Consider the following 22186-nt stretch of genomic DNA (forward strand, 5'->3'; position numbering starts at 1 on the left):
AAGAAAATATCACATTAAACGTGGTCACTAACCTGCCCAATAACCCAGAAGTTGGAGGATTTGATTTTAATAGTGTAACCCAAGAAGCTTAGTATAGTACAGGATAAGTTCATGTAGAATTTATGGATTCTGGGTTATTATAGAAAAATGAAACTGAAAATTAAGAAACTGGGGGGGGGGGGGGGGAATTTATCAAAAAGAAATGTGCTTCAGGCATACCCCAGGGAAAAGGGGCAGATTCAACGTCCCACACCTTATTTATCGTGATTTGCGTAAATCATGGCACTAATCTACACCTCCAGTTGTGCGCAATATCTATCTATCTATCTATCTATCTATCTATCTATCTATCTATCTATCTGTCTCCTATCTATCTTCTATCTATCTATCTATCTATCTATCTATCTATCTATCTTCTATCTATCTGTCTATCTATCTATCTATCTATCTATCTATCTATCTATCTATCTCCTATCTATCTATCTGTCTATCTATCTACAGTATCTATCTATCTATCTGTCTGTCTGTCTGTCTGTCTGTCTGTCTGTCTATCTATCTTCTATCTATCTATCTATCTATCTATCTATCTATCTATCTATCTATCTATCTATCTCCTATCTATCTGTCTGTCTGTCTATCTATCTATCTATTATCTATCTATCTATCTATCTATTATCTATCTATCTATCTATCTATCTATTATCTATCTATCTATCTATCTATCTATCTATCTATCTATCTATCTATCTTCTATCTATCTATCTATCTATCTATCATCTATCTCCTATCTATCTATCTATCTATCTATCTATCTATCTATCTATTATCTATCTATCTATCTATCTATCTATCTATCTATCTATCTATTATCTATCTATCTATCTATCATCTATCTATGATCTGTCTATATTATTTAGAATACCTGCTGATACAGCAATACCCATGTACTATAAGATTAAGTCATATTCATGAACCATCATCACGACTCATTAGACGCTATTAAGGTTACTAAATCTGCTCTGCTTAGAAGCAATGGTTTGTGCAGTGCATTGCTGTAACCAACCTGCTACAGTAAATAGAGATGGTTTTGGATTATTTGGAATATTATTGAGGCTATGTACCCACAAAGGGAATGGCGGCCATCTATTGATAATAACGGCCGCCAAAAATGATCATTATTTGTGGCCGTCAATATTAACAGATGGCCATCTTTTCCCGCAGTGATAGCCTCATGATGTTTCCTACTGTATGAAAATCACTTTACGGGTACAAACCCACTTGACGTATTTGCTGCGTGAATCAGTCTTAAAAATAAGCAGGCAAAACGCAGGTTGGCTTTATACAATTGTTCTGCGTTAAAATACGCAATTGCGTATTTTTGAAGCGTGAAGCTACATGCGTTTTTCGCACAGGTTGTTAACAACTGATGCTTTGCTAACAACAAGCTTCACGCTTCAAAAATACGCAATTGCGTATTTTAACGCAGAACAATTGTATAAAGCCAACCTGCGTTTTGCCTGCTTATTTTTAAGACTGATTCACGCAGCAAATACGTCAAGTGGGTTTGTACCCTACCAGAGGTTATGCAATAGAGATGAAAGCGGGTATGGCTTTTGCTGAGACTATCCCGCTTTGTGCTTGGAATCTTCTCTAATGTTCAGATACAATTTATAACTGTTATATAATATACAGTCAAATATTTATCACTTATATAATATTTTTATAAGTCTTATAGAATTTTGTTGTTGTTGTGTAAAACAGGGGCCTAAAGGTTCTAAAGGAGACCGTGGAGAAGCCGGCATTGCAGGAGAAAAAGGAGGAATTGGTCTTCCTGGGTTACCTGTAAGTGTCCCCAGCCCAAAATCCACAATGACTCCTTCTAGCTTCTCTCTAATTTACCTGCATTTACTACCTTGTTATTTTCATTTGTTAATGTTTACTCCTTGCAGTATAGCAAATAAATCCTGGAAATCAATCAAAGTAGGCATAAAAAATGGCCATAATTAAAGCGAATTTACCACCGGTACATTGCTTTTCTGATATTTACATGGATAGACTGGCGCCAGTCTATCCATGTAAAAAGGCCTGCGGCATAGGCATCCCTGTGCTGACGCCAGTCTATCCGTGTAAATATCAGAAAAGTGATGTACTGGTAGTACATTGGCTTTAAAGGGGTTATCCAGTGCTACAAAAACATGGACACTTTTGCATCACTCTTGTCTCCAGATTGGGTGGGGTTAGAAATTCAGTTCCATTGAAGTGAATGAAGCTTAAAGCGACTCTGTAGCCACTGTGGAACCCCCCCCCCCCCCAAACTACTTATACCTTGTTGTAGCTTAGGCAAAGTCCTTTCTAGTGGTATGTTTTGTAAAGCAGGTCAGGCTTTCATGAGGCAGAAAATCCAACTTTAGTAGCGGGACTGCCGTGTCTAAGAGGCGGGCCGAGAGAGTTTGTGCCCTAGTGTAGCGCCGCCTTTGTGGTGTTGCTCGTCGTCTCCCATGCCGCCCCCTGGCCGCCTTCACAGGGTTCCATGTGAATGCGCATGCAGCGTTTATTTGAGCTTCAGCGCCGATGTAGTGACATGGCCGGTTCCGTGCCGCCTCTGTGGTGTCTCCTCTGCCCGTCTTCCACGTCCTGTTTAGTGACGCTCTCGGCCTAACCCCGGCTCGCATGCCTGTCAGCCGCCACCCCGCCCCATCGCATACCATATTGGCGCACACTGCCTACGTCATCTTGTAGAGTTCTTGAGCTTAGAACCAGCGCAGGTGCACTGACGCGACCGGTTTTATCAAACTAGTCTAGCGGGATCCGATCCCAAGAACTCTACAAGATGACGTAGGCAGTGTGCGCCAACATGGTATGCGATGGGGCGGCGTGGCTGCTGACAGGCATGCGAGCCGGGGCTGGGCCGAGAGCGTCACTAAACAGGGCGTGGAAGACGGGCAGAGGAGACACCACAGAGGTGGCATGGACCCGGCCATGTCACTACAGCGGCGCCGAAGCTCAAATAAAAACGACGCATGCGCATTTAAATGGAACCCTGTGAAGGCGGGCAGGGGGCAGCACGGGAGGCAGGGGGAGACGACCAGCAACACTACAAAGGCGGCGCTACCATAGGGCACGAACGCTCTCGGCCCGCCTCTTAGACACGGCAGCCCCGCTACTAAAGTAGGATTTTCTGCCTCATGAAAGCCTAACCTGTTTTACAAAATATACCACCAGAAAGGACTTCGCCTAAGCTACAACAAGGTATAAGTAGTTTGGGGGGGTTCCACAGTGGCTACAGAGTCGCTTTAACTGCAAACCACGCCTGGACCGGAAACAAAAGTGGGGCAAAAGTGGCCATGTTTTTGTAGCGCTGGATAACCCTTTTTTAATTTTATAATGTCTTCTATTGAAGGCTATGGGAAAACTTCCGTCAGTGCTCACATTGGCCCAGATTTATCGAGCTGCTTGAAACCCACACTGTCTGGGTTTTTCCTACAGAAACCGATCACGCTATGTTTCAATTTACCAGAAAATTCTATCCTGCTGATAGCTTCCTATCGCGCCCGGGACACGGAGTAGGAAGGTATGTGTCTTACCTTCCTCATCTGCGCTGGTCCCCCGCTGTTAGACAGGATAATCCCACTCCTCAAATTATCAATGTTCCCACTCCTTTTATTGACATTGTGACATTGAGTCCAAATAACGGCTGTTATTTCTTAATGATGACCATTATTTGGACTCAAACAGACAGAAAAAGACAATGGGGTATGTTCCCATGACGTTTTTTTCTTGCCCCATTGTAATTTTTTAACATAACGTCCATCATTTTGAGTCCAAAATAATGTCCAATATTTTGCAGTTTGGCTGCCCATTAGTGCAATGACGGTAAATTATTCTAGCTCTGGTGGACTGATTGGGCTTTGGATGTGTCTTTAATTGAAAAGTCAATTGAATTTAATAGTAAAAACAGTGAAAGGACGGTGAAAAAAGAAAAACTGTGTGTGAACGTTTAAAAAATAACGTCCGGTGAATAATTGTCATGAACATTATTTGACGTCCACCTTAAAAGACGTCCGTCATTTAATACACTGCATGCAAATGATGTCTGTTATTCCATAAACCTTTATGCAATTTATTGACGTCACTTAAAATGATGCAATAATGGACATATTTTTAAAAAACAAACGCCTTTTTCCTTTTTTTTTTAACTTGATGTAAACATAGGGTGAGATTTATCAAACATGGTGTAAAGTGAAACTGGCTCAGTTACCCCCGGCATCCAATCAGATTCCACCTTTCATTTTCCAAAGAGTCTGTGAGTAATGAGAGGTGGAATCTGATTGGTTGCTAGGGGCGACTGAGCCAGTTTCACTTTACACCATGTTTGATAAATCTCCCCCATTGTGTCTACATTATGACTTTATCTGTAGATTACTTTATAGGCAAGTAATATAAATATTTGTTGCTAGGGTGCAAATGGATTAAAAGGAGAAAAGGGAGACCATGGTGCGCCTGGACCTCATGGAGCTTCTGTAAGTAGTATCTAAGGCTAAACGCTGTTAATTCATTGAAAACTGGGCGTTAGCAGTTGGGGCTGTGGCTCTACGGATATAGTGATGACAGTGCCAGTGTAGGGATGTACCCTGTACAGTGAGTATAGTAACCTGTAGAGATGAGCGAACCTGGAGCATGCTCGAGTCGATCTGAACCCGAACGTTCGGCATTTGATTAGCGGTGGCTGCTGAAGTTGGATAAAGCCCTAAGGCTATGTGGAAATCATGGATATAGTCATTGGCTGTATCCATGTTTTCCAGACAACCTTAGAGCTTTATCCAAGTTCAGCAGCCCCCGCTAATCAAATACCGAACGGTCGGGTTCGGATCGACTCGAACCCGAACCCTGTTTGCTCATCTCTACTAACCTGTTGTCAAGATTTTTACATGAATAGACTGGCACCGGCGTAAGGATGCCAGTGCCACAGTCTTTTTTTGAACTGTGGCCTAATTCCCGTGCACGTTCTATTCCGAGCACTGGCCAGGCATGAAGCACTGGTGCCCAGTATGACGAAACCCCCTCCCCTCTGTGATGCGGCTCCAATGCTGTAATAGAGTCGCGTCACAGAGGGGGGGGTTGTCACACTGGGGGCGGGCGGGATTCAGGCTAGCCCGGTGCCCGGGAATAGACTGGTGTTGTGCATGGGTATCGGGCCACAGTTCAAAAAAAAAAACGCGGCAACGGCTTCCCCCCTCTGGTGCCAGTCGATTCATGTAATAATTTTCTATGAATAGACTGGCGCACAACTCTAAGTAAACAGTGTCGGATTGGGGTACCTGGGGCCCACCAAAGGAAGTGATCCCGGGGGCCTGTTCACACAATGTTGAAATTGAGTGGATGGCCGCCATTTAATGGCAAATATTTGTTGTTATTTTAAAACAACGGCTGTTATATTGAAATAATGGCCGTTATTTACTGTTATATGGCGGCCATCCACTCAATTTCAACATTGTGTGAACAGATCCTTTCTGTGTTTTCAATCCACTCCTGGTTTTGGTTGCAATATGAGGACCACAATACTGACTGAAATATGTACGTAGTGTGAACCCAGCCCAATATATATGTCATGCTTTCATACAGTGGTATTAGTTTTTGTATTTCTCTTATTACAAAGATATCACTGCTTCCCGCAGCACATAGTATATCATACATCAGCCATCATGTAGATTATGTAGATGTTTATTCATGCTCGTAAGCAACCAAACAACCTCGGTGATTGCCGCAGCTATCGTACTCATCCACACCGAATCATTTCTAATGATTTTAAGGCTGCAGGGATTTGGTAGACTTAATAATCTCTCGCCTTACAATTCTCTCAATCTTTATTCTTTTCACAGATCATAGGTCCTTCTGGTCCACCAGGTCCTCATGGCCCCCCAGGCCCAATGGTAAGCTATTATTTTTACTATACAATGCTAAAGGGATTATTGGTTCTCATTATATTGTGACGCTACATGTAACACACAATTCCACAGAAAGGAGCCGTTTTTTTCACTCCAGTAAGAGAACGAATGAGTCAGTGGTCTAGGGATCCTGCCGTGTTAGTGTCGATAGTTTGGCCATTGTCCTCTTATTCAGTGCATTCAGATTTCTTCAAAAAGACTGGAGAAAAATTGGACAACCAGAAAAGAGTCTGGATACTATGGGGACATTAATGAAGACCGACGTATCTGTACACTGGTCTTAAAGTAGGCCCCGCCCCCAATTGCCCCGCCGGATTTACCAAGAGGAGCACACCTTTTAGTGAATCCAACCTGACCTGCACCTTCCGTACAGTGGGTGCAGAAATCTTTACCTGCTCCTGAGCAGCTGTAGATTTCTACCATGATTTACACCTTCAAGTAGGTGTAAATCATGGTAAATCTGTTGCGGGAGGAGGCCACCTCCCCACCTTGATGCCCTCCGTGTGCCCATAGTGAATGTCCCCCTATATGTTTATGTATAGGACCAAAGAGGTACAATTTAATGTGTCTGTTAAATATTTATCTATTGCACAAATAGTACAAGCGATTTTAAGAAACTCTGTAATAGGTTTTATTAGGCAAAAAAAAACTTTTTCTGTACTCAAAAAGCTGTTTTCCAGCCTCCCCCTCACTTCTTATCTGTGCTTTATCAGGGTACCCTGTCTTCATTACAGACAGTGTCAGACTGGGGTATCTGGGGCACACCAGAGGAAATGATCCTGGGGGGCCCACCAATGAGGAACCAGTGAGAAACGACATGTCAGTTAGTGTTAGTGCAGGTTCTAAAGCAAGGGGCCCACCAGAGAATCTTCCACACTTCTGGTGGGCCAGTCCGACACTGATTAAAGAGGAGCAAAGTGAAGACGGGTTTACTGAGTCCATTATTACCTATGGAGGGGTCAAGTGGATGAGTGAGTAGGGAGAGCAGACAAGCAGCTGTACAGTTTGGAGATTGTCATGGTACATAAAATGCTGGATTCACAGGTCAGAAAGGTCAGTGCTTAGCTGGGAGCTTGGTGAGAAAAGATTGCAGTATGTTGTGCCCTGCAGGGCTGCCTTTTCTCCTCTCCGTGCTCACTCATCCCCCTTGGCCCCTCCCCTCTACATAGACCATAATGGACACAGAAATCCTGCTTCTTCTGAAGTGAGGGGGGAGGTAGGAAAACAGCCTTTTTCTTAATAAAACCTATTACAGAGTTTCTTAAAATTGCTTGTACTATTGATATTTATTGATTTCTGAAAAGTGTCCAACTTTCAAAAACAGCTTTGCTATAACTGTCGTATTTGCATTTTCAGGGACCACATGGGCTTTCAGGTCCAAAGGTAAGTGCAAGTGAGATCATGCCATTATTAAGAAGTGCATGCAGCATGGATTTGTCCATTTTGTGTATATAACTTTGTATACAGCGCATGCTTATAAGTCCCGTGAATGTATTGTCTGTGTTGTGTTTCATGTATGAAAGCCTTGAAGCTCAGGTAGCAGGCCACTACTGTGAAAGAGAATGCATCATTAGAAAATTACCTATTTTTAAAGGGGAGCTAAGAGCAGGTTAGAGGAATCGAACCTGCTAATATGTCCCTATTGCTATTGCTATTGTTAGGAGCACTGCCCCGCCCCCATAGCGCTAATCTGGCCTGCCCCTTCCATTGATTATCATTAAAAGGAGTGGGCCGGCTCAAGCAATGGAGGCGGGGCAGTGGTCCTATCTGAGCTCCGTACCGAGAATTACACTGCTAACCCCATGGGGACGGTGCCAAGGAGGAAGCTAACAGACATACTTTCCTCCTCTGCAATAGGGGACTATCAGAATGTTAGATTCCTCTAACCTGCTGATAGTACCCTTTTAAACATATTTTTAAAGAATTATTGGTGATTTGTTTCTTTAAATTTTCATATTACTACCTCTAGAAAATCCTGCAGTTTTCACCCTGGCCACTAAGCCTAACAATAATTATAATAAACTGACAATACCTGTTCTGCAGAGATAAATTCTCACTATCATTAAAGACAGGATTACAGTAATAATAGCTGACAGTCACAGCTTTATATCTCCTCTCTGCACACTGACCTCTGCCCAGGTCACAGAACATGCCCAGAACATCTCTCCTGTAAAAGCCAATGATTCAGCTCCGGACTATGGGTTCATATAGTCAATGTGGCTGCAGAAAAGCATATCTCTAAGTGCTGCTAAGCCCAAAAGAATAAATAAAAATTACAATAAAAAAATAAAAACAAAAACACAGAAAATGTATTGATTTTAATTGATTGATATATTTTCTTTAAGGATGCATCTCTGCAAATTTTTTTCTGCATCTCTGCAAGTCATTATGACTGATAACCCCCATACTTATTTATTACTATTGAGCTTGAAGGTTTTCTGTAAGCAAGCTGGAAATTCCAAAAACTTTTCTGTATTAACTGACCTTAGCACACAAAACATTAGTATTATATATAACTTATAATTACCTATACTGCTATTATTTACTGTCTGGGGAACGTGGGTCCACGTCTTTTGTAAAAGAGTCTCAGGGTCACACATGTGCATGCGTTCATTGTTTATGGTAGCTGCCTGACTCCAGAAGCTCCTGTAGACAATGATTGGCGTTATAGTGGACACATGTGACCTCCGCTCGATTCCGGCAGGAGACTTAAAGTTAAATTGCCCCCCCCCTTCCATATCAGCACTATTCTTAAAGGGGTTGGCCACTTGGTAGTAAAATTGCTCAGTGTACAGTATTAGTAGGTGTACTCACTGTATATACTGACAGGAGCACCCTGTGTACTCACTGTATATACTGACAGCAGCTCCCTGTACTCACTGTATATACTGACAGCAGCTCCTTGTGTACCTCATAGAGCTAACATCAGACTCTCCTCCTCCAGGCTGGGCTGTCCTGCTCTGTGTTGTTTCTGTCCATAAAATGGCCGACATCGAGGAGCATGTGACCATGCCCCGCCCCCAAGTGTCCAACACTAAGCCTGTATATGTCTATGGTGGACATGGGGGGGCATGGTCACATGCTCCTCCATGTCAGCCATTTTATGGACAGACTCACCACAGAGCAGGACAGCCTGGAGGAGGGGAATATAATTTTAGCTCTATGAGGTACACAGGGAGCTGCTGTCAGTATATACAGTGAGTACACAGAGAGCTGCTGTCAGTATATACAGTGAGTACACAGGGAGCTGCTTTCAGTATATACAGTGAGGTACACAGGGAGCTGCTGTCAGTATATACAGTGAGTACACAGAGAGCTGCTGTCAGTATATACAGTGAGTACACAGGGAGCTGCTTTCAGTATATACAGTGAGGTACACAGGGAGCTGCTGTCAGTATATACAGTGAGTACACAGGGAGCTGCTGTCAGTATATACAGTGAGTACACAGGGAGCTGCTTTCAGTATATACAGTGAGGTACACAGGGAGCTGCTGTCAGTATATACAGTGAGTACACAGAGAGCTGCTGTCAGTATATACAGTGAGTACACAGGGAGCTGCTTTCAGTATATACAGTGAGGTACACAGGGAGCTGCTGTCAGTATATACAGTGAGTACACAGGGAGCTGCTGTCAGTATATACAGTGAGTACACAGGGAGCTGCTGTCAGTATATACAGTGAGTACACAGGGAGCTGCTTTCAGTATATACAGTGAGGTACACAGGGAGCTGCTGTCAGTATATACAGTGAGTACACAGGGAGCTGCTGTCAGTATATACAGTGAGTACAGTTACTAACACTTTACACTGAACAATTTTACTATAAAGTGGCCAACCCCTTTAAACTTATATTCTGGACATTTCATATGTTACTATATAAAGGATTTCTATGTGGTCATGCATGTTATTGTTGGTGGACAGTGGCGTAGGGGGTGGGCTTAACAGCCGTGGAACCCCTGTATCTTCGCCCCTTATCAGCACTATAGGCCCCGCTCCCTTTGTGACGTCATAGGCGTCTAGGCCCCGCCCCTCTGCATCATCATCATCAGAATGGACCGACCTAGATGCCTAGCCCCAGCCCCCTCTGTGACAGCTGGATTAGAAGGGGTGGGCCTAGGCCTCTAGGTCGGACCATTCCAATGGCTGCAGAGGGGCGAGGCCTGAACGCTGGTGATGTCAGGGAGGGGACAGGAGTGGAGGTATGGAGTTCCACGACTTTTAATCCCCGCCCCTACGGCACTGTCCACCATTTTTGAGGGGAGAGGCCACTAAGAAATCCTTTAAATGGTAAGATATGAAATGTATATTTTGGGGGGTCTGAAATTCCCTGTCCAGTATGTGATGCAATGTTTTGGGTGCTTTCTGGTTCTGTATAATACAGAGGGGAATTTACAGCGGTGTCAGTAAGTGAACCTCCTCTGTAACAGCGTGCACAGCCAACAAACAAAACTGGCATCTACTTTTACATTTAGGGTGAACCAGGGTTAAATGGTCTTAAAGGATCTAGGGGTGAGCCAGGTCAAAAGGGGGACAGAGGACCACTGGGTCTTCCAGTAAGTAGAAAAATCTATTTAATTTCACCTCAATCCATATGCTTATTTTTTATTTATTTATTATTATTTCAATAGTTCCAGTGAATTCTATATTATACATTCTGATGGCAAGATGCTGGAGCTGAATCACATTACCATATATCTTGTGTTGCTTATCATTGTATCCATTTCCTGAGTTCTTCCTAGACACAATTAGCATCAGTATAACACATCAGTAATCTGTCTGCTTAATGTCCATGTTAATGGTGTCTGAGTCGAACACATGTAATATGTCTAGGTTACATGTTATGTAAATGTGATTCTAAAATATGAGCTCACACAATAACCATCTGTTTGCATTCACTGTAATCCACTTTGCAAATTATCTAATGTGCATTTTTTTTGTTATATTTATATATTACTGTTATACTAAAAATTAGTTGTTTCTGTCCAATTGTATTCTTGTGGTCTCCAGCAGATGGCGCAATGTCTTTGTGTCATATTACATTCTACATGGAAACATTAGCCAGCAATATAAAGTGTACAATAGCTCTAGTTTTTAATGAAAAGTAACTATTTTGTCTTGGTTAAACTGTAAGGTTCCCTCCACAGAAGCCTAAATCATGTAGTCTTTTAAATTTCACTTAAAAAAAAATATATATATTTTTTATTTATTTATTTATTTATTTTTTCCCAGGTCATTTATTGGCCTCTAGTATTATAGTAAAAAAAAAACTGATGAAAAATCTGATGCATTTGTGTGCATCTGTTTTGATCCATTGTTCCACTATAAAAAAAGGATCAAAACACATTCGTTTTTTTTACTTAACAAAAATGTGGTCGACCATGTTTTTGTGTACGGATGCGTTTTTATCCCTTTTTTAATTATTATTTTGGAAGTCATCGGAAAAACTGATCAAAATGGATGAACACAAATTTTGATGAAAAAAAAATAGACAAAAAAAAAAAAAACCCGTGCTGTGAACCCCCAGCCTAAGCGAGCAGCAAAGCTCCCCCGTATGTTTATAGTCTCCCCCACAGTTTAGATGCAAGACATCTCTCGAGATTGGGGTCCTTGACTGCTGACGACTCCCACCCATCTTCAGGCTTCATTCCATTAAGGATTGGCATTTTACTTATAAGTTAGTGAGGAAATACATCCCTATTCCTAGATAAATCTATTTCAGACACGTTTATGATTTGATAGGTTCTCTTTAACACTATGTACATAAAAATGGCTAAAAATGTTGAAATTCAGGTGTTAAAAACGTGGCTATTTTTATTTTAATCTCCTACTTTTGTGAGTATAATAATTTTCACTCACCATAAAAACCCCATTTGTATGTGTCGTCATCTAACCCCCAATACAGCAGAGGCGTGGTACATCTCCTACTAGGCTGTGGACATTCCGATAATGAGTGACACTCATCCTGCTATTCCATAGTGTGTGTGTTATCCTGTATTGTGTTGTTCTGACTTCACATGCTCATTACCCACTAATCTCACGTTCTTGTCACCTATGTTATACCCATCATCCGTACCTCCACCTAATCATACAGGGAGCATCTGGCTTAGATGGAAAGCCAGGACCCAGGGTGAGTGTTTCGTCTTTTCACCTGTTCAGCATAATAATGCCATATTGAAAGATGACAAACTATAGGGAAAAGTAATACAATAATAATAGATGGTTTAGTACTAGCTATTAGATGGGATCTGACCTCCATGCAGCATACTAGACCAGTACTATGGTTATGCAATTTTGAGAAATTATTATTCAACATATGCCAAGACGAGTAAGAAGAAAAAAGATTGAGGGCACTCACCATATCTCGTGCACTGTCTTTATTCCATGTGAAATCAACAAGAGAATAGGCAAGTAAGTTTCATGTCAGGCACGGATGCCAAACACTCATAACTGCATGCACTGACGAGTGTTTGGCGCCCGTGCCCGACATGAATTTTACCTGCCAATTGTCTTGTTGATTTCACATGGAATAAAGACGGTCCACGAGATATGGTGAGTGCCCTCAATTTTTTTTCTTCTTACTTGTCTTGGCACATGTATTACTAAGCGCTTTTTTATGAGGAGCACCTCCATAAAGCACGAATCCACACAGTCCCATCCTACACCAGTATAACAAGTGTAATAACTAGGTGCCATTGTATCTATCCTATATTGGAGTATTTTTCAACATACTCACAGAAGGTTTTATTTGACTTGTAGCACTGAGAAAAAAACCAAATATATTCCAACTGGTGGTGAGTCAGTATATTTCCCCAGTTTAATAATTAAATTATGAAAAAATATAGCCCAACAAATCCAATAAAGCCCTGAGACCCGACACTACTGCTACTGAGCTAGCTTCTAAAGCAACAATTGCATACGACACTTAAACGCTACTGTGGCGCTACTGTATAACATGAAGCATAATCAACAAACAACTCTAGTTAAAGAAACGGACAGGCACTCACCAGAGAAACTTGCATCGCTTTGACTGCTATGCCATGCTCTCTCTCCCTGCAGTTTTTATTTTTGTTACTAAAATGGAATAAAGTAGATTACACTCAGTCTGGTGAGTGCCTCTGTTCCTTCAAACCCAACAAATCTGCTTATTCAGGCCTGAAAAGCTATGAATGCTCATTCAAGAAAAGCAATTGGTACTACTGTTTAAAAATAGTTCATAGCTTAGTCCAAGTCATTCAGAGTTTTGCACATAGTGTATGAAATGGGGGGCTCACTTCTAGGACAATACTATGATTAAAGCTTCATATGGTAGAAATAAAAAGGGGAAATGTAGTGGGCACTCACCATAAAAATTGTAGCTTTATTGAAGAAACTTTAAAATGCCATGCAAGGCAGAGGCAGACTGCGAGGACACCAGTAACTTAAAGGGGTTGTCCAGCACTACAAAAACACGGCCACTTTTCCCCTCTCTTGTCTCCAGATTGGGTGGGGTTTGGAATTCAGTTCCATTGAAGTAAATGGAGCTTAATTGCAAACCACACCTTAACTGGAGACAAGAGAGGGGGGAAAAGTGGCCATGTTTTTGTAGCGCTGGATAACCCCTTTAAGGCTGCATGTTAGCTGATTCACCCATGTCAGTGCACATCTGGAGGTGGATGGATGCAGTCCTACGGCTACCTGGAAAATATGGATACAGGCCTAAGAGACCTATGGCTATATCCATGTTTCCCAAGCAGCCCTAGGGTTGCATGCAACTTTTCCAGCCACCAGGAGTCAAATGATGAGTGTTTGGGTTCGGACAAACTAGAATGTTCAGCAAGTTCGCTTATCACTACTCATCTCTACAAAATAGTAGAAGTAATAGGTATCTGTAATGGACATATACACTGACTCTGTCATATAACAACACGTCTATTGTTCTATGATAAAAATGTAATCATCTCCATTTGGGAGAGTAAACCCCTTGGAATGACCTCAGTCTTCTCCTCATCTTATATCATTCAGTTCTATGAGCATGATCTTCTCCTGTACAGGCATGCGTCTTTCTCTTCGCTAGCTGTGGATGCCAAGTTCCAATCAGCCCATCTCTCTTCTGTCTGGCTGAAATGAAACGTTCAGTATAGAGAACAATGTTTGCCAGAAAGTGATGATTCCAGAAACTCAATTTATATAGTGAAAACAGGATTGTTTATTCGTGTCCGTTCCTGTTTGTACTTTGTCTCGTTTGATGTATTCTGTATCGTGACTTTAACATACTGTCCGCCCTTCTGTATGCCAGCCTTTATATGCATGATTCCTTCTAACAAGATTTTCTTTCTCGATCAGTCTCCATTTCCTGTGTTGCTGCTGAAGAGAGAGGGAGCCGATTCACCGTTATCTGTGTCCAGTGTTTCACTGTTTTGTTCTGATTCTTTTTTTAGGGCACAGATGGGCCAATTGGTCCGCCCGGTCCCGCAGGTCCAAAAGGTGACAGGGTATGTAAGCTCATTATACAGTATAAATATACAATATAAAGTCACATGAACATTGGTGAATTGATTGTGACTGATATAGATTTTTGTAAGTAGTGATATGTAGTAGTGTATTTATGGTTTGTATCTCATAAACGATGGTAAACTTGTTTTTTTAGGGAGAAAAAGGTGTTGTTGGTGATCCTGGGCCTAGAGGACCTTACGGTTTACCTGTGAGTCATAACCTTTCAATACCGATATACAGGGTGGTCCAAAAGTAGGTGGGTAGTATGTGTAATAGGGTTATAAAAGGGGAGATTTATCAAACATGGTGTAAAGTGAAACTGGCTCAGTTGCCCCTAGCAACCAATCAGATTCCACCTTTCATTTTCCAAAGAGTCTGTGAGGAATAAAAAGTAGAATCTGATTGGTTGCTAGGGGCAACTGAGCCAGTTTCACTTTACACCATGTTTGATAAATCTCCCCCTTCATAACCCTATTACACATACTGTCCACCTACTTTTGGACCACCCTGTATTTAGCAGGACATTTATGAACACAGCCGGAAGGAGGGGGGGGCGCAAGGTTGAGAGGAGGCACTCACCATTTACCATGATTTCCGCCAGAAGGCGTAGATTTCTGCGCCCACCGTACACTAAGATGCATGCGCTAGTCTTCATAAATGTCCCCCTTAGTGTTCATTTTTATTCAACACTTAAAGGGGTTATCCAGCTCTACAAAAACATGGTCACTTTTCCCCCTACTGTTGTCTCCAGGTCAGGTGCGGTTTGCAATTAAGCTCCATTTACTTCAATGGAACTGAGTTTCAAAACCCCACCCAAACTGGAGACAACAGTAGGGGGGAAAGTGGCCATGTTTTTGTAGCGCTGGATAACCCCTTTAAAGGCAGACAATGAGAATGATATGGTAGAGGTGGTAGAGTCATCTTTCTTGGTGTAAGGCTGGGTTCACACACTGTTAAATGAAAACAATAAACGGCCATAAAATAAGTATAAACAGCAATAGCTTTTTGTTAATCTGATAATGTAGTCTATGAAAGTCTATGGAAAGGTGTCTGTTCACCCAAATGTTTTGAAGCAAATGTACCACCAGGTATATTGCTTTGTGCTTTTTAACTGTGTGTCTCGCCATGAAGCACTAAGGGAAGGCCCACCGGCCCCTAGTGTGACAAAACCCCCTGCCCTCTGTGCCTTGGCTCCATTAGAATCAATGTGTGTGACTGTAGCCTTTCTGTGTTTTCAATCCACTCCTGGTTTTGGTTGCAAAAAAAACCTGCTAAAATACTGAGAGAAAATACTGTGTGTAAACATAGCCTTACGGTATTTTCATCTGCAGCTATACTGTTCATGCTGTCATTAATCTGAAATGTTACAAACTTTTCTACAGGGCAAAGATGGCGAGCCTGGTCTAGATGTAAGTCATATGGATGAAACATGGGCCTGTGCATGCTTTATGTATATACCAGACAACATTTCACTTTCATGTTTTCATGTTTTTTTTGTTTTTTTGTTTTTTACAAGTGAAATAGATCACAGTTATGTTATGTTCTAAATGAATTATGAACTTAACTTGGTACATAGATGTGTATAAAGGGGTCAGCCAGGCCTACTTTGGTAGACTAGCTGTACTGATGTAACAATAGGAGGCCATATGGTACCAACATAGTACATATACATAGATATATATATATATATATATATATATACAGCAAAATATTCAAGATTTCTTATTAGGTCTCACTGACATAACAACATAGATGAAAAGCAAATGGGCATGTCACATATCTAATAAATACATGCCCATGAAATTTCTATGATGCGGCATTTACAATGCTGTAAATAATTATAATAGAAAATAGATCTTTGCCTGCACTGCACCCCGTACCTATAGACAAAGTCATTTTGTATATTGTTTCAGGGTTTTCCTGGTCCTCGAGGAGAGAAAGGAGACCCAGGAGAGAGGGGAGAAAAGGTGACCAAAGCGCTATGTGGATGTTAACAAGCCTGCCCCTAAGTTTACTTGGCTTTAACATAGGTTCAATAAACCTAATCATTTTCCTGTGTGCCAAACACCAGTCATCGCTTGGACTATGAGCATTGCCCTTGGAACTTTTCCATTACCCAAGCTGGGATGGTTACTTCTCGGTTTATTTAAAGGAGAAGTCCAGCGACAATTTTTATTCAAGTATTGTATTGCCCCCCAAAAGTTATACAAATCACCAATATACACTTATTATTACTTATTGCTTTTTTCGCTGCACTTACTACTACATCAAGGCTTCAATTCCTGGATAACATGGTGATGTCACTTCCTGGATAACATGGTGATGTCACTTCCTGGATAACATGGTGGTGTCACTTCCTGGATAACATGGTGATGTCACTTCCTGGATAACATGGTGATGCGATGCCCTGGCCTCTGGGGGCTACTTCCGCAGTGCTGGTGTTATGAGCGGGCAATGACCGGGGCAGCTGCAGGGGTTATACTTGTCACGGTATAGGCCTGAGGGCAGCACAGCTGTAGGGCCGGTCTGTGGATTCTGCGGGTGATGATGGGCATGCGATTCTTCGCTGCACCTAGTCAGGGCACCAGTTAGTGGACACCAATTCAACATGAAACAAACAGAAAAAAGAAGGGTCCGCTCACCTATAATTGCTGTAATGGTTGACTCAGTTGGCAAGTGATATCTCCTAGCACGTGGAAGAGCATATTGCGGGCTGCAACCCGTAAGGCATCCTAAAAGAGTTCAGTGTCCACAGCTTCTGAAGTATATATATTTCTTTATTTAAATAAAGAAATATATATACTTCAGAAGCTGTGGACACTGAACTCTTTTAAGTGGACACCAATGCCAGGGTTCAGTAACAGCGGTTTTATTATAGATGAGGTAACTAGTAGCAACAGTTCTGTCCGGATGCAACCGGGTATATAGCAGGCTTTGACAAATAAAGCAGGAGTGGTGCTGCATAGGCTGTGAGAATACGTGCCGGATGATGGGAGTAGGAGTATGAGAGAAATAGCGTTGCTATGGCATTGCGCTGTGGCTGCTGGAGAGGATGATGGCAGGGGGATGCTCAGTGTCCCTCCAGTGCCCTGTGTCCCTCAGTGTCCCCCTGCCATCATCCTCTCCAGCAGCCACAGCCCGCACAGCTCTGGGAGTCGGGTCGTGACATCACCATGTTATCCAGGAAGTGACATCACCATGTTATCCAGGAAGTGACATCACCATGTTATCCAGGAAGTGACATCACCATGTTATCCAGGAAGTGACATCACCATGTTATCCAGGAAGTGACATCACCATGTTATCCAGGAAGTGACATCACTATGTTATCCAGGAAGTGAAGCCTTGATGCAGTAGTAAGTGCAGGGAAAAAAGTGCTTTATAAGCATTTCCCGTAATAAGTGTATATTGGGGATTTGTATAACTTTTGGGGGCAATATAATACTTTAATAAAAATTGTTAAAATTCTTTAATTGTTCATACTCATTGGCAAAGCTACTGGAGTAAGCGGTCACTGCTATCAGGAGGCTTCAGGCTAGGTTCACTCACAGTAAAAGCAAAATATAAAAAAATAAGGAAACAAATATGGCTGTAATTTTAGGCCATGTTCACACATGGCAAAACAGCAGCCGTTCTGTGATACTTATATTAGAAAGTTAGCTATTTTTGCATATTATTCATTTTTATAACTGTCCTTCATTGGATTATACCTTTAACAACGTCAAACTCAGCTGATAAATGAAATTATCAGGACACAGCGGCAAAATCAGTGGGCCGAAGGTCTATAATACTTCATAATAAATGGAGAGGATGACACTAAATCAATAATCAGCTGATAAATGAAGATGCTAGGGCATGGTGGCGGCATCTCATCTCTCGTTTTATTCTGGCGCTCTGCAGCAATGAATATATATAACGGATTGATAAAAGGAAGGCCACACTACTTGATAGGATAAACTGTCTGAATTCATTATGATACTTGTATAGGCAGGGCTGGCTTCAGGCTTTTGTGGGCCCTCGGACGACAGAGCCTCAGAGGTCTCCTCATCGACACTGACTGACGGACACTGACTGACACTAAGGGCCGGAACAATAATCGGCCAAATCGGCCCTATCCGGCTGATTATTGTTCCGTGTAATAAACACAACGATCAGCCGATGACAACGATCATTGGCTGATCGTTGATATAGATTTGGACCTATAATTGTCGGTCACTGACCGCGCACCGCTACATGTAATAGCAGTGCACGGCCAGCGGCTGCCGATTTGCAAAGTGCATTTATTACCTATCCATGGTCCAGGGCTCCTCTTGCGGTCCGCTTCTCCCCAGGTTCTACTTACTGCAGCTTCAGAGCGGCTAGTGATTGGCTAAGCGGCCTGTCAGCTAAGACAGGCCGCTCTGAAGCTGCAGTAAGTAGAACCTGGGGAGAAGCGGACCGCTAGAGGAGCCCTGGACCATGTATAGGTAATGTATGCAGTTTAAGCAAGGGCTGCAAGGACATCAGTAACAATGTCCATGCAGCCCTTGTTAAACGATTATCAGGCCGTGTAATTGGTCCAGTAAACTAGCAGATTGGCACTCCTTTACAGTTATTGTTGGGCCCCCATCGGCCCGTGTAATAGAATCCTAACTGACTCACAATGACTGACACACACTGACTTACTGACACTGACTGACACTATATGATTCACACTGACTGACTGACTGATACTGACTGACTGACACAGACACTGACTAACTGATAGTGACTGATACCGACACACTCAGACACTGACACACAGCACTTACAGCTCAGTCTTCCTCCTCTCTGTCCCGCTGATCTCCACACTGTAAGGTTGAGTACCTTCTGGTCATGTGATCACCCTTTTCACTCTCTGTGCAGGTCCTGCTCCGTCTTCTGTGTCTTCTAATGTTCAGCTTCTCCCCCTGCACTACAGTAAGCGGGATGAACATTAGAACACCGGGCCCCTCTCCCTCTCTGGTCCCCTAGAGGTGCTGTGGGCCCCGGCACTTGCCCTGGTAAGCCTTGTGCTGACACCAGAACTGTGTATAGGTAAACAATGAAATGAGAACTACAATGTCAGCATACCCGAATAATATATAATAATACATAATAAACATTGTAGTAAATTGTACATTATACAACCAATTCATGCACGAATCATTACAAATAAACAAATGTAAGGCTATTTAACAGTGGTCATTGAGTTAGCATTCCTGTATAGGAGGTGTAAACAGTGAATGAAACCACATGAAAGAGGATGGAAATATAGCAGGCAGGGCCATAGATGCTAACAGGTGCAATGCCCCTGATGATACTTTTTTGATGATGGGAAACAGACAGGTGCAGCCACAGTGGTGCCATCCCTAAATAATACGTACTATAACCGGGGTAGGGGAACCTTGGTTCTCCAGCTGTTGCAAAATTACAACTCCCATCATGCCTGGACAGCCAAAGCTAAAGCTTTGGCTATCCAGCCATGATGGAAGTTGTAGTTTTACAACAGCTGGAGGGCCATGGTTCCCTATGCCTGCACTACAATGTACCATATACAAATAGAAAAAGAAGACATCTAATTTCTCCCAAAATACAACGGCATGGAGTTTCTTTCCATGTCTCCAGGTATTCTGGTTCCCTCTCACCCGCTGATAGCTTAAGGTATTGTTGGCACACATGAAAAGATATGATATAAAGCATAGTAAATATCTAACAATAATAACTGATAATATATAGTAAATGCTGAGTTTTGTTCAATTATTTAATTTTGTTACTTTTACATTATTATTTTACCATAAACCATCTCCATTTACAACTGATATGATGTGGAACGTTTTTCTGTCTTGCGTTATGCTTCCTTTCCAGAGGTGCATTCCCTTCTCCTCCTTCACCCTGTGTATTTTCCTTTAACTTTACTTGCTTACTTTTTCCCTAAAGCTTTTCCTTTCCTTGAACCTAACTGGTTTATTTGGTGAATATATCTGTGCCCTGTCAGCCCTGGACTTAAAGGAGAAGTCCGGCGAAAATTTTAAGTATTGTATTGCCCCCCAAAAGTTATACAAATCCCCAATTTACACTTATTACGGGAAATGCTTACAAAGGGCTTTTTTTCCCTGCACTTACTTATGCATCAAGGCCTCACTTCCTGGATAACATGGTGATGTCACTTCCTGGATAACACGGTGATGTCACTTCCTGGATAACATGGTGATGTCACTTCCTGGATAACATGGTGATGTCACTTCCTGGATAACATGGTGATGTCACTTCCTGGATAACACAGTGATGTCGCTTCCTGGATAACATGGTGATGTCACTTCCTGGATTACATGGTGATGTCACCTCCTAGATAACATGGTGATGTCACGCCCCGACTCCCAGAGCTGTGTGGGCTGTGACTGCTGCAGAGGATGATGGCAGAAGGATGCTCAGTGTCCTTCCAGTACCCTGTGTCCCTCAGTGTCCCCCTGCCATCATCCTCTCCAGCAGCCACAGCCCGCACAGCTCTGGGAGTCGGGTCATGACATCACCATGTTATCCAGGAAGTGACATCACCATTTTATCCAGGAAGTGACATCACCATGTTATCCAAGAAGTGACATCACCATGTTACCCAGGAAGTGACGTCACCATTTTATCCAAGAAGTGACATCACCATGTTATTCAGGAAGTGACATCACCATGTTATCCAGGAAGTGACATCACCATGTTATCCAGGAAGTGAAGCCTTGATGCAGTAGTAAGTGCAGGGAAAAAAGCACTTTATAAGCATTTCCCGTAATAATTGTATATTGGTGATTTGTATAACTTTTGGGGGGCAATACAATATTTTTCTGGATTTTCTCCAAGTTCCCGTTGTGCCTAAAATGCACAGTGGTCCCAAAATAATCCCCCTAGTTTTACCTTGACTGCTATCCATCATTCTACTAATTCTGTGGCCTCCTCCTTCCTTCCGTGGTAATAAATAGCAAGTTCTGCTTTTATCACTTTTCACAGCCTTTTGATGGGTATGAAGGACATTTACTTTATGTTATCCTAACCTTACCATTAGATGACATTAGAAGCAGGTCTAGAGGCCAAACTAGCATATCCTGTGAAGATGACATGAAAATTCTTACAGGATAGGCAAGTGTGCCAAGCATATCACAAAAATTACCAGGTAGATGTTGGACCAATATACATATAACTTTAAGGCTATATTCACACAACGTACAATTTAAAAAAAAAAAAAAGAACAGTCGTTCTTTTCATGCTACAATGAAATGCATTGAAGTATATGCATCAAAGGCTGTTGTTTTCACACAATGTATTGAACAACGTATTGAACAATTGACTTAAATGCATATCATTGCAGTATGAAAGAATGTCCGTTCTTTTCAAAACTAGAATGTTGTGTGAACATAGCCTTAAAGAGGTTGTCCAGGAAAAATTCACTTTTCCCCTATCCACAGAATAGGGGAAAGGTAGGAGGTCATGGGGGGTCCGACCTCTGTACCCCCTGCTTATCTCCGTATGGGGCCCCACCGGCTTTGTTATAAAATAGCGTGCCGGACCTGCTGCTCTATTCATTCCTATGGGGCGATGGAAAGAGCCGAGAACAACTGTAGATCGCTGTATTTGGCACTTTCCATCCAGGAATGAATAAAGCCACAGGTTGCATGCCAGACCTGCTGCTCTGTTTGTAACAGAGCCAGCGGCGCCCTATACGGAGATCGGCAGTGGGTACAGAGGTCAGACCCCCTGCAACTTCCTCCTTTTTCCCTTTCCTGT

The 22186-nt window shown here is 42.3% G+C and overlaps 1 protein-coding gene across 1 annotated transcript in view; it reads left to right on the forward strand.

The window, feature by feature from the left end:
* COL25A1 (collagen type XXV alpha 1 chain) overlaps positions 1-22186 on the forward strand; it is a 127326-nt gene that overhangs the window by 92396 nt on the left and 12744 nt on the right. The window contains exons 25-34 of the mRNA XM_069976212.1: positions 1762-1842; positions 4458-4520; positions 5880-5930; positions 7302-7328; positions 10417-10497; positions 12036-12071; positions 14362-14415; positions 14571-14624; positions 15799-15825; positions 16330-16383. Coding sequence (XP_069832313.1) covers positions 1762-1842; positions 4458-4520; positions 5880-5930; positions 7302-7328; positions 10417-10497; positions 12036-12071; positions 14362-14415; positions 14571-14624; positions 15799-15825; positions 16330-16383 — 528 coding nt within the window. The remainder of the gene's footprint in view (positions 1-1761; positions 1843-4457; positions 4521-5879; positions 5931-7301; positions 7329-10416; positions 10498-12035; positions 12072-14361; positions 14416-14570; positions 14625-15798; positions 15826-16329; positions 16384-22186) is intronic.

This window comes from Dendropsophus ebraccatus, chromosome 7 (genome assembly GCF_027789765.1).
Source record: "Dendropsophus ebraccatus isolate aDenEbr1 chromosome 7, aDenEbr1.pat, whole genome shotgun sequence".
NCBI lineage: Eukaryota > Metazoa > Chordata > Amphibia > Anura > Hylidae > Dendropsophus > Dendropsophus ebraccatus.